Below are 13776 nucleotides of genomic sequence, written 5' to 3'. Positions count from 1 at the left end.
CCATGATAATATCATTAAAACTGATTGCATAGAAGAATATAGATATAATAGCTCATTTCCCTCTTCTGAGAAAACATTTTCCCAATGTTTGGTCATCCACCACGTATATCACTGTGATGTGTAGTATAAAATCAGGCACTTTCTCACTTAAAACAATGGAAAAGTTAACGATAGAAAGAAGAAATAATCAGATGGGTGCCATTTTGCTGCAATGGTACAAGATTGTGTCCCACCATATTATTTCTTTTTTTTCATAAAATAGCCCATTGAATAAAAATGGCCAATTTGTGCTGGAGTTTGACAACAACTACTAACTGCACTGAAGATGCCAAAATTAATTTTAGACCAGACCTATAAAATGACAGAGGATACTTTAACTAAAATTTGGAAGGAAATGAAACGAGGGCTAAGAATAAATCACACCATTCCACAATAACGTCATCATACTGAAACATAAAATCAATGTTTGATAGAAATATATATTTCCTGCAAAATAAAGTTGCTATACATTTGACAAATTATGGGTTGGAATGTTATTATGATATTTGAATGGTTGCATTCTTTTGTCATTTTTCTTTAATACATTGCAACTTTGAAGAAAAATGTCAAGGAACAATTTCACTTGTAAGAAATTGCAGCTATCCATCACAATAAAAAATATAAAATAAAATGATGAATTAACCTTATTTTCAGTTCTTTAGTGGATTCTAGTAATTTACATCATACTGCAACCGTAAAATGATTTTTAAAATTATTTTACTGATAGCTAACAATAATATTTCCCACAATTAATAAATGTTAGTAACATTAACAGAGAATTAGCTATACCTTTTATTTTTATTACATCATATAGATCTATTTTCATGATTAATTGATCTGGCTATGAGTGTATCCCTGCTGTATGATTTTAGTGTGTTAAATATACAGTGGCCAAAGAAATGTTAATTCCTGACAAATGTGCCTTCATGTTTCTGGAGATGATGTAAATGAAAATGCACCATGGTTAAGTATTCAGAGATGTTATAAATTAATTTATAACATTGATAAATACTCAACTCTCATGTTAGGAGCATGGTATTATATAAGCAAAAATGACTGAAGAGATTCATGTTTATCTGATGTTGAAACAGCCGAGTTACTTGGGGAGGGAATTTGTCATTTGTAATGGATAGAATAATAATCACTAGAAAAATTGTTCCCATGAATTAAAAATAATCTAATATTCAAAATTAATATGGCAGATAATACTTCATTTCATATGTTTAATTTATTCTTTTTCATCCTCAACTTTAAAGTATGAAAAATGAAACATTCTTATTTTCTATTAATTAGTCCTAGGTTGAAATTTAAATTCTGATGCTTATAAAACTAGATGATCCAACCAGTATGAGGCTGAATTTGTCTGGTCACTCTATGAAGCAATATCATGAATTCAACCTTTCTAAAAGTGTTCATCATTGTTCTGGGGTTCACAGAAAATGTTTGCTTCCATATATTTTTATACTGCCATTATTTTCCTTAGGAAATTAAGTGTCTGCAGTGGCTCCCAATATTTTAGATACACATGTATACATTTAGGCACTTGTGCATCATTTGAGTCAATTTCTCATGAGAATATCAATCATTTTATTTAAGCAGTGACAACATATAATGGACTTTTATTTTGAAATAAACATGGCTTCTTCTGGTTTGCTACAGGATCACATCTATTGATCATAAAATTTGACTGCTTAAATTTCCAACATATGGCTTGCTGTCAATGTAAGTATGGGATCTATTATCACAAAGACTCAAATCAGTGGTATTTTATTTCATTTTAAAATTAAATTTAAATGTACGTTGCTCCTTGATATTATAAGTGTGGGTAGAATTGAATCCAATTAATGTATTAAAAATGTTCTCAAACTTGATAAATGAAAAAATAGCAAACAGTAACAATAATTAGCTTTAATATGAATGCATTTTTGGATACTATTATTAAAGGTTAGATACAGAAATAACAGCTTTTCTCAGAGACTTGTATCTCCTCAGTTGAGGTGGTATACACATGTTGAGCAGAAACTGTTTTTGTCACCCAATAATTGCATTTTTCTCAATGGGACTAGGATTTTTTTCTGGCTATTCAAATCTCATTGTTGGAACATGTTTACCAGTTCCATTCTTTTGGCTTGGCTTCGCGGACGAAGATTTATGGAGGGGGTAAAAAGTCCACGTCAGCTGCAGGCTCGTTTGTGGCTGACAAGTCCGATGCGGGACAGGCAGACACGGTTGCAGCGGTTGCAGGGGAAAATTGGTTGGTTGGGGTTGGGTGTTGGGTTTTTCCTCCTTTGCCTTTTGTCAGTGAGGTGGGCTCTGCGGTCTTCTTCAAAGGAGGTTGCTGCCCGCCAAACTGTGAGGCGCCAAGATGCACGGTTTGAGGCGTTATCAGCCCACTGGCGGTGGTCAATGTGGCAGGCACCAAGATATTTCTTTAGGCAGTCCTTGTACCTTTTCTTTGGTGCACCCCCAAATTAAATTAAACTTATCTTTCTCCTTCATATTAAATAGTCAGATCTGTGAGCATGCAGGATTATTCCTTGATGTGCACAAAATAAACATGATATGAAGTTGGTATTAACGTGCATTCATTTTGAATGGAAGCAATTATGAAAAGTACTTTTTTTTTCTAAGATTAAGCTATGTTTTGCAAATTTCTGTTTGGGTAGATTTTGCAAATATTTGTTCTTTAACGTGAAGTTTTATATTTAGCTCCAAACATATGAAGCCCTGATTCACAGAAGCCAGAAAAACAAAGGGAAAAAAAAAAGGAAAATAAAATGTTTTGAGTTTACCAGTGCTAAACAGAACAATTTAGAGAAGAGATTTGATGTAGCATTATTCCATGACAGGGGATAAAATCCTTTGCTTGGAATGAATTTACAAACCAGCCTTCTTTAAAGTGTGGTGCAGCAAGCAGAGTTCAACCCATATTAATTCCAAAAATGTTTTGATTCAAAGTAGTTTGTATTTTATGTTGCCAAGAGCAATCGAAAAGTGCTTTTGCCGGCAGTCTGGTCCTTTTTGCATGGCCCAGGGGCTATAGTAATGTTTAAGCTTCTGAATTTGCCTGGGGCAGCAAGCGTGAATGATCACAAGACGAATCAAGAGCTTTTTTTTAGGAGTTTGCCATCAAGATTTCAAAAAAGAAGAGACATGGGGCAAATGTCACTTTGTTCCCCTTACAGCAAATGAATTGGTGAACAGACCACCTAACACCCCTGATGGATTCACAATTAGCAGCATGTTCATTATCCTGTTCAGTTCAATTTCTGAAATTTAAAACAATCACACCTTTCTAATTAAAGATTCAAACTTAAGCCTGATCAGTTCAGGTCTCAGAAAGTTGAGATGAATTGTTAATACCAAGGGTGATCAGAATGGAGGTGACTTCAGTAAATAGGAGATGGTTTTCTTTTGAAAGCAAGAGATCTGAATATTCATCTAAGTGAAGCACTAGTCCGTATGAACAACATTAATATGATCTCTACTGAATTTGGTACTCAAAAATATTAACATATCAAAGCAGTTGCCCCAGGCAAGAGAAGCTATCGATACTGGGGCACTATGCAATGTAAAGATTATTGGTTCTGATGTTTGGGAGAGTGGAGCTTCGGGCTAAACACTGCACACCATTAACTGAAAGTGATAGCAGAGGGATTTCAACTTCCACCTAGTACCACAATAATACCAAGTCTTCAGTTTTAAGATATAGATTTGTGTAAAAATTTATTTTCAAAATTATATTCCAGGAAAATTGCAACCCAAGTATACAAGCTTGAAAAATATCAATTTGATCAGTCTTTAGTTAAAACTAACTGAAGGAATAAATACAGGAAAGGAAAATTATTCTTTTTGAGACAAAACATGTTAAATCAACATCTAATTAATGGAGGTGTCCAAAGGTGAATATGAAGAAGCAAAATGGCTTTGTGAGGAAACAATTTCATTTAATCTCATGTATTAATCTGGATAATGCATTTTTCTATTATTTTAGATCCAATTGGAGTACGAGATGCAACTCATTATTTTATCGTCTGCAAGAAAGGGATCATTATTGGAAAATCTTTTCAAATGATTGAGAAGTCCATTTTCTGAATTCCTCATTGGTTAGTTATAATTTTCCACATATTTAAATGAGGAAGACTTATTAATGCACTGTAGAGAAACATTAAATTTAATTTAAACTAATACAGAATTTAAATACTGTATATGCTGAAAACCTGAAATAAATTCCTAAATGCTGGAAATATTCAGCAGGTCAGGTAGCATCTGCGGAAAGAGAAACAGAGTTAGTGATTTGGTGAATGGTCATCAAACCATTAACCAGAAGCATTAACCCTTTTAATTCCCCACAGACATTGTCTGCATTGTATTGCATTTTCAGCATTTTCTGCATTCCCTTATAATTTAAACTGAGATAATTTAAGTTCAGATGAGCATTGTATAGAAACATTAGTAGGATCACTCTAGTTTAGACTAGACCTTAATGGATGAATTATCCTTTTATTGCCATAAATCCACATCTAGCTTTAGAACAGAACATCAGCCATGAGATTTCTGCATAGCTAGCAATATTTGAAAATGAAGACGAATCATTCCAGACAGGTCTCATATATGGTTCACACCTCACCAGCTCTGGGACTTAGCTATCATTTTTAAGAGATGAGAAGAATTAGACTAACCGTTACTGCTTCCCAGCATTGCATATCTTGCCTAAGCTAAGGTTGGGATCGATCACAAGCTAAAGTCAACAATGGGAACAAATTTCTTTATTTTAATCCATACTTTCAAATTCCTTCAAGTGATACATAGCTGCATTACTTTATTATGAATTTCTCCCCCCACCCCTCAAAAAAAACCAGATCCTTTGGGCTGTTTCATTCTTTCAGTTAATTTGGTGTAACATCCGATTTATTTTCTTCCAAATACTTTGCAGAAAGCATGGCTATTCTTCCCTAACTCATTAGAGACAAACACAATAATACTGTGCTTTATGGGATGGTCAAAGATAGTGTTTACAAAGAAATAAAAACCTTATTAACATCTTTTATGACCTTGCAATATATAGCTAATTATCAGTCTTTATAACATAGTTACCACCATAATGTAGACAAGTGCCTAGCTAATTTTGAAGCAGCAAGCTGCCACAAATCAATAATATAGTACAGACTAAATAATCTAGTCAAAATTGAAACAGGGTTCAGGTCCAGTTGTCTGACCATTCTATTACACGAAGCTTCTTGACCTACTGAGTCCTTTCAGGTCCTCTTTGTTTCATTCATGTACAATCACTACTTAATGAACTTCAGTAAACAATGCATGTTGTTTGATACTGTCTTGGAAACATTCGCAAACGACCAGCTGTAAGTCTCATTCAAAAGATGACACCTCCAACAGAAAACAAGATAGAAACGTAAGAGTAAGCATTGATCCTACATCCACCTTCAGAACAAAATGGAGTGAACCTCCTGCTCTCCTGGTACCTGGAGCAGAAGTTCATTTCTCAGAAAAAAATTTTGTATACATTTCCATAAATTTTAATGCGTTCTCTTGGAACAACATGGAATACAAAGTCAATGTTTTTAAAACATCAAGAAAACAAAGTAGCTAGATTTCTCCTGGAACGTTTCAAGATCCTATATAATGTTGTCTGTATTCTTCATGGTCTCCTTATCTCCTTATTTTGATTACCCAATGGATTTCCAATCTACATCTGATATTACAACCCAAAAGAAAATTGTGGGAAACAAGGATATCAACAAGACACCTGTGTAACTTCTTTGAACAGTTTCAGCAGAATGTGTCATCTATAGATTGAACACCTACCAAGGTCTGGATCAACAAATATTTGAATTATACTGACAAAATCCTACGTTTAAATCTCAAAATGTTGCATCCATATAGGATCAAGGTTTATTGACATTGGTGTGAAAGTTATTCCCCCCTCCCCTTCCCCCACTGCCTGAAATTAGTTTAAGGTACTTAGAATTAACATTGCTCAGTCAAGCCAATCTTTTGGGAAGGACAATTTATTTTTATGAAAGCCTAACCAAGAAAGCATACTTCATGCTAAGGCTGAAACAAGTTTAAACCCCTGTTTTACATCCATTTTCAATATAATGCAGAATTCTGATAATAACAATGGAACATCCTCACCAGTCAACAAAGGGAATTTTAAGGCAATTTATTCATTTGAATTAAGAATTTGTTGCTGAATGTTGAAGCAATAATTACATCCTAATAAGTAAATTAACGTCCAAAAATCCACAGATTTTGGAAATTTGACACACAAGCAGCAAATTCTGAATCAACTCAGCATGCAAGACAGCTTCCATGAAAGCAGAAAGAGAGTTAACTTTTCAGGTTGAAAATTGTTCAACAATGGATTTCCATCTGAAATATTTATCTGGTTCCCTTTCCACAGACGCTGTCTGGCCTGCTCAGTGTTTCGAATATTTTTTTAAAGTTGATTCGCGTCTCTTTGGACAACATTATAGCAAATTTCAAGAACATATTGAGATGGTGGAATCCACCACGCTCCCTTACATCCATTCTAAATACAACGCAGAATTCTACAACCTTCATCGGAGCCAATCTAACAATTTCAACAGTCCATAACGGCAGTTCGACGAATTGAATTCACCTTTTGTTGCTGGAAGACGAAGCCGAAATTAGACCGTGCATCCTATTGCGCAATAAATACGATATTTTAAAGCTTTCAATAAAAAAAAAGACAATAACCAGAATCTCGCCGCGCCACGCATTTGAGCTGTAATGTTCCTGAAGTTACTGGGAATTGAAGTGAAGAGCTGTCTTCAGCACCAGCGTTGTTCAACCCACATTATTTCCTCGGACCTTAACTCTCCACTTTCAAACAATCCACGAGCAAAAGGAAATACGAATAACGTGTTCAATTTTTTTTTTATCATACCAACATTCAAGTTAAATATATTACGGAAAGGCTTGGGATTAACACTGCATCCATCAAACTCACAAAAAGGGTAACAATTATGAATTGTAATGGGTTGAAACGCCAAACACCACCTACCGTTATTTGTACCACTTTAAAATGTAACCATCGGGATTTATTGTACTTCTTTTAAATGTTCAGACGCCCAACGTTTTCTTTTATGTATTTAACCGACAAGAACATCAGATCGCATAGGTAGACCAAAGGCGATTTTCAATAAAACGACACTTAAATCTCTGTCAACGTTCAACTCCGATGACCAGAAATCCTTAATTTTATATAATAATGCTCTATTCAATATTAAAATTGCATTTTTACACAGAAATAAATATTATATTGATCTTAAGACAGATTTATTAACATTTCTAAATACTAAAGTCGTCTTTATAAATCCATTGGGTTTGCAATGGTCGATTCTCGTGTTTTTTTTCTTAAATTAATATTTTCCCGTCAATTAGTTACATGCAATATTTGAAAGATAATGAGATAAAGCAGATTTAAATATCGACAAATTAGATAATCGCAATTGTTGTTTAACTCGAACCAAAACAAATTAAAAGTATACTTATTAACGCGGCTGAATGTATTTCAACTAAACTCCACCTCCTCCATCACCACCCCCAACTACGACCATCTACTCCACCGAAACGTCGGAAATGTGAAACTTTGAACTGCTCAATGGTTGGCAACGGGAGGGATGGTTCTTTCATATGAGCTGCGCAGCGATTGGAAAGATTATTCGGTCATTATTCTGACTACAGTATATATTTTGTTCTGAGTGGTTTAATTTTAACCCTGCAGCAATGTATAACATTGGTAGCATTTCCCGAAGCTTGAAGAGACCCCCAAAAATCAGTGAAACAATAATATTTATCGTTTTATTTTATGTGGCTCATTAGCCGCGGACACGCATGTTTGTATTTTCATTTTAACTAAACCCTTTTACTTTTCTTCTCCCATTTTCATAATTTCGGTGCCTTATGCTTATTCCCAACTGTTAGGCAGTATTCACTATCAACGGAGTTCACTTGAAAGCAAACCATATGCGAGAACATGCATAAGCGCAGACTCTTCTCAACTGAATAATATTTTCCAGTTGCAATTTAAATTATGCCTGATCATAATTTAGCTTTGTGAGATTATTGGTTCCCATTTCATTTCCTTGCTTTGACCAATCCGTGAACACGTCATGATTATAAAGACCCTACCCTATTTTCTAGGACACGAAGACAGGTTTTCTGCCCGATACAGTATTGGAAACAAGCAGTACACGCAACAACTGATAACAGTCAATACTGCCTGTATTCCTTCGAAGGTCAATTCACCTCTGAAAACATATTTTTGATCTTTCTTTTGTGTGAAGCACCCAAGAAAAAACAATGAGACTTACCCCTCCGTATTACTCCGCCTTGACCATTTAAAACTAATCCACATTGCGCTTCCACTGAGTTCTATAAATCAGAACAAGGTAAGAAAACTGAAGTAAACAAATAAAACACTTTTTTTTTTAACCAGGAAAGCAGACAATTTACTTTTATACACGTCCGTTCATTTTGTCCGGGAGAAACGGCCACAATCTTATCCGTTATCTTTTCGCAGATTGGCAATAAAATTATGTTTTCGATTGAATCTTTTGTACCCGTTTATTTGGAGTAGCCGTAAATACGTACATTAAAATATACCTTTCGTATTATTCAATAGATTCACGGTTAAACGCGAATTTATGAAAGAGCTATGGTCAACTCTATTTCATTTACTTTTCAGCTTCTGGTATGTGGTCGATTCATTAAAGCCAAAGAAAGCATTTCCAATCATTGAACACTCCCGACCAAACGCATAATCAGTTCTGGGGGATATCAGCAATCGGATCACGACCAAATTTATAAATCCACGCACCCTTTACAGTTTTTTCTCTTTTACACTGAAGTTACTTTATCCATTACTGTTTATATATTAATGGTAAAACATTTATTGTATTTACGCACGCATTTCCATTTACTCGATGCAAAACAAAAATAAAGCTCTCTGGTCTGTCTAATCCATGGAGAAGTTTGAAAGGAGTTCGGAGAGAGGCGTCGCATACTAAAGACCGCTCGAATTTGCCTTGCTCCTTTTTTCTCTCCCTTTTTCGCCCTATTGACGAGCGCTTGTAAACCTTTGGAAACTCACGGCCCTTTCTCTTATGTTCTGGGGTTAAAGTGATTATAAAATCAATATGAAAACTCCTAGATCAAGCATAAATTAAACTCGTGACGGGGAAAAGGTGTGACAGTTTCTTTTGTTTGGCATAGCAAATCTTTTTAGGGAGCTCAAAGATGTATCTACTGCCTAAAGACCGTTTGCATCTGTTCAGTTGTTTAAGCAGACTCCCATCTACTTGCTTGTAGAGGAAATTGACCAGGACGCGAAATTTAAAGGAAACTATTCAAATATTTTTTTTTACTCTACCCTGATTACACCGATTTTACAGAAACGAATAGCACGGTATCGTTTAAAGTGCATATTTCATTCTGCTTTTTGCTAACACACACCTAATGATAAACAAGGTAATGGGATGGGGCGGAGGGCTTGTTCATAACTAATCTAGTCAGATAATTTTGCATAAGTAAATAGAAGGGTGACATAAAGTCGAAAATTGGATAAACTACGGTGCTCCGCGCATTGCATTTTCGTATTGTTTCTCACTTGCAAATTCCCTAATCCGTTTAAAAAAACACCACGCTTTTTGTGAAGGAAAATGGCCAAATACGTACAAGTATAAAAATCAGGACACCAGACGCGCTCAGCACTACATAAAGGGGCCTTAGTTAAGCAGAATATGTTGCATTAAATTAAGGATTTTCAAAACTGAATTTGAGAAGTTCTTTCTAATAAGGCCAACACTCTGTTCTCGGGGTAATGTTCGTTTATTTAATTTGTTGCCCTCACTTTGGCAAACAAAGGGAGAAAGTCACGTTTTCCCTATTCTAATCGTCTTAATTGCCTTCTCGATCAAAGAGATAAGTATAGGTTTTTTTAAAGCATCCGTTATCCTTGAGAAGAAATTGCAAACCCTATCGCAAGGCGCGAGCTGTCAGACAGAGGTTGACAAACTCCGATTTTCACTTGAGAGCTATTGGGAGGGGAAACCTTACAACTGGACAACAGAGAGAGAGAAAAAAAAGACGTTTAACGTGAGTATGATTCCTGAATATATTTAAAAAGGGAACGTTGCTTGTATTTACTGTTTGGTATATTCCAAATATATTTTTTTTAACATGGGAACATTTTAAAAATGTCTATATTTTCATTTTTAATGAAATAGAGAAGTCTCTAAAGTCGATTGTACATTGCTCTTCAAATCACGCTGGCAATGACTTAATTTTACATATTCTTCTCCGACTTCCGAACAATAAAATCTGTTGTTGTTTGCCGTAAAATTACTTCATTGTCAATTTTACTGATACATTCACAAAGTTCCTTCGGTGAGGTGGAGGACAAAATATTCATCACCGATTGCATGCAGAAATGCTAGGTTTCTGTCTTGTGGGTAAATTATAAACAAAAGAAACTACATGATAATCAACTTATGGTCGTCGAAACGTCCGTTGAATCTCGTGTTTTTTAAGATGCGGTGAAACAGGAGATGTGAGAAATGTCAACAATTATCAGATAATAACCATTACGTAATAATGTTCGCTACATTTCCATTCTTATTTCCGTTCTGTTTGCGCTACTTACAATTTTAAGTCGATGGGCGTCAATTAACGGAGCCGCCGTTAATGTTAGATAAACATTTGTTCTGTTGCAATATTAGTAAAGTGTTTTTTGAAGTTCCAGGTAACTATGTAGGGAATTTATCGAATGCAATGATATATTCCTCTGTATTGTACCGAGTTCGTTCTTGCTGTTGGGTGTCACTTCGGCTTGAATGCTACAGATTTGTTTGTACTATTCCCTATTCTACTGCGATTTGACAAAGATCGCCGGCGAACTATTTACTCTGTTTTATTGGGGGAATGGAGAAATAAAATAGATTTTAAATTGATCATATTTGAAAACTAAAACCATAAATTGATGTAAAGGTGTAAACTCATTACGCATTATTTGTTATGTTTTAAAATCTCAATACTATTATTAATAATAGCTTTACCTGGATGTCATCAGAACCTGTAGGCGGTATCCCTAGGTTTGGACCTGGCAAAAGTCTCTGGTCTGGGTGGATGCCATATTGGGACCCATGGCTCATGAGAGACAAGTCATGTCGGCGGTAGGCTTCCAAACAGCCCAGCTCTCGCCTCTGCTCGTCCAGGCAAGAGGACTTGAGAGTCCGAGCATTGTGAAGGTTGATAAAGTCTGCTGGTTCTCCGTGGTGGATCTGTTGGTAATATTGTTGGGTATGGTGAAGGCTATTCAAAGAATAGGCATCTGGGTTAACTGCCGGGTGGCTGTGCTGGAACTCATAATGGAAGGACTGATGGTGAAGAGGGGTGTACTGGTGGTTTGTGGAGAAATAAGGTGAGGTAAAATCGGTTCCATTCGCCGAGTAGGTTAAAGGAGATGTGGATGAATAGGCGACTGTAGAATTTGCTACTGATTCCAGACACCCCAGCTGCATCAGGCGATAACTGTTTGATCCATCATGACGTATCTGTAAAAAGAAAAGAATAGAAAACAAATCTGGTTTGTCATTTCTTATACCTCACAGGTACAAAAGTACAATCAATGCACTCCATCCCTCAAACACTAAAGCCTTCGAGAAAATACAACCGCAACCGTCTTAAATCTACTCATCATCCATTGAAAATACACAAATCCCTTCAAACAATAACACGGCGGTTTATCTAAATCCGGCTACTTAACTTTCAATCTTTACCAGCGATAACATTTTTTTCCCCATTGTGGCAACTGTTGCAATCCGATGAATGCCAATCGCGCGACAGATGTCATAACGAATAATTTTCGTTCTTAAAGCCACGAAAAGTAACTTTTAATTGACCACAGCAGCTTTAGAAATATAATAGCAATCAGCACGGTCGTAAAATTACCTCGGGATCATGGACGAGACCCGGGAACGTAGCTGACATTTTCGATCCAAAAAGAGGTTCTAATGAGAACAAGTAAAAAAAACACTCCACTTTCCCCCAAATTATATTCTCTCTCTACACCCCAAAGAATCCGTCTATTCCGAGCGAAATAACGTTTCTTCTGCACAAAAGCAGCTCCCTGTATCACATTTTGTACTTGTCGGGTTTTTTTTTTCTTAACTGATGGCGTAGGTCCCTTGGTAATATATAAGTTTTGAAAATTAAGCCTCAGCATTGAACTGGGAAGACAATAGACAGAAGCGCTCCATCCCAGGAGACGCGGAATAAATATTGTATCTTCTCCTCATCACAGCGAGGTTGTTCTAAGTTCTTAATTGTATTGGGGAGTTTTTCATGCTTTCCCTGTTTTCTCTCCGGTAACGTTGGATTTATGATGCCTAATCTTGTAAGCCTTTATTACAATTTTCGAAGACTTCAGGGAAGGAGTGGTATATTTGTCCAATCTATGGCATACCTGCTTAAAGTAAGTAGAGATTTCAGGCAAGATAAAACAAAGGTAATATTACATCTTTATTAACCTATTCAATTACTTGAAATATTTCGAAATCATGATTTTAGGAGAAAACGCCCAGTTTCATTAAAGACGGTGAGAAATGTAAGATATGATCTTGGCTGTTTATATGTTTTGTATATAATGGTCTCGACAGTTTTTTTTAAATTATTAAAACAATTGGGTAGGATTTGCCCAGTCAAGGATAAAGAGACCACCTTGTTTATTTGTGTGGTTTTTTTTTAAACGCAACAAATGTTGCAATTAATGGAATCATTTATACAGTACAAAACACGGGATTGTTACATATATTTATCTTTGAAGATGTTAATTGATTTTCTAACATTAAAGTGAACGAGAAATATTGCTCATGATTGATAGTCGGTCCTTCTTCTCAATCCGACCAACATGGATTATTTTAGAGCGTGTTTATCTAAATTTTGAAACAAATCTTTAAGATATTCCATAAACATAAGCATATATTTTACTGTTATCTATATTTTGAAACTCAGAATGATGCCAGTAATTCATTAATAGTGCTTAGGACAATATGGTATTAAGAGCCGTATTATGCACATTTAAGAAGCCTCTGACAACTTACAGCGTCTTCTTCGATTTCAATATATTGTATTATGTTACAGTCAAATGAGAACGTGTCCTTTCTTATTACTGTGTATGAACAGTGTAATTGAACAGACTTCCACCAATGATGGCGCGGTTATTAAACAACCCCCTGTGCCTACTGTTTCAGTTACTACCGCATGAGGGAGATGCATTTTACATTCTTTATATTTCAATGTTTTGATTTATTGATGATTGAAATGCGTCCTTTATGCTGAAGATATTTACAAACAAAAGTTATGTAATTTATATAGCAGGTCATTTTTTTTTCTAAAATTGAATTGATTTTAATATTTCTCGCATTATATTGGTACCCCTTTATTTTTTGACTATCTTATTTTCTTTGATATACTTTAATTGAAAAGAGTAAACACTTTGTTTCAATGCTAAAATAAGTTGAGCAAAACAATCTGCTTATCATGTTTTTGACTATGGTTAAAGAGCCCGTGCAAGCTTCACAAATAGGGTAGTTTTTTATTATTATTCCATGAGCAGCAGGCTATCTAACATTGAATTATAAGGAATGATATCTAAACAACAAGTTTTTGGTGTGGAGGTCTGTCAGGCCA

At 35.3% G+C, this 13776-nt stretch overlaps 1 protein-coding gene across 1 annotated transcript in view; it reads right to left on the bottom strand.

Annotated features, from left to right (window-relative positions):
- tfap2d (transcription factor AP-2 delta (activating enhancer binding protein 2 delta)) overlaps window positions 1–12075 on the bottom strand; it is an 80824-nt gene extending 68749 nt beyond the window's left edge. The window contains exons 1-3 of the mRNA XM_069888320.1: window positions 12037–12075; window positions 11142–11639; window positions 8400–8460 (exon numbers count right to left, since the gene is read on the bottom strand). Coding sequence (XP_069744421.1) covers window positions 8400–8460; window positions 11142–11639; window positions 12037–12075 — 598 coding nt within the window. The remainder of the gene's footprint in view (window positions 1–8399; window positions 8461–11141; window positions 11640–12036) is intronic.
- Window positions 12076–13776: the final 1701 nt, after the last annotated feature.

Source organism: Narcine bancroftii, chromosome 6 (genome assembly GCF_036971445.1).
Source record: "Narcine bancroftii isolate sNarBan1 chromosome 6, sNarBan1.hap1, whole genome shotgun sequence".
Classification (NCBI taxonomy): Eukaryota; Metazoa; Chordata; class Chondrichthyes; order Torpediniformes; family Narcinidae; genus Narcine; species Narcine bancroftii.
Note: the sequence above shows the minus strand (reverse complement) of the source record. Positions and strands in the feature narration are given on the sequence as shown.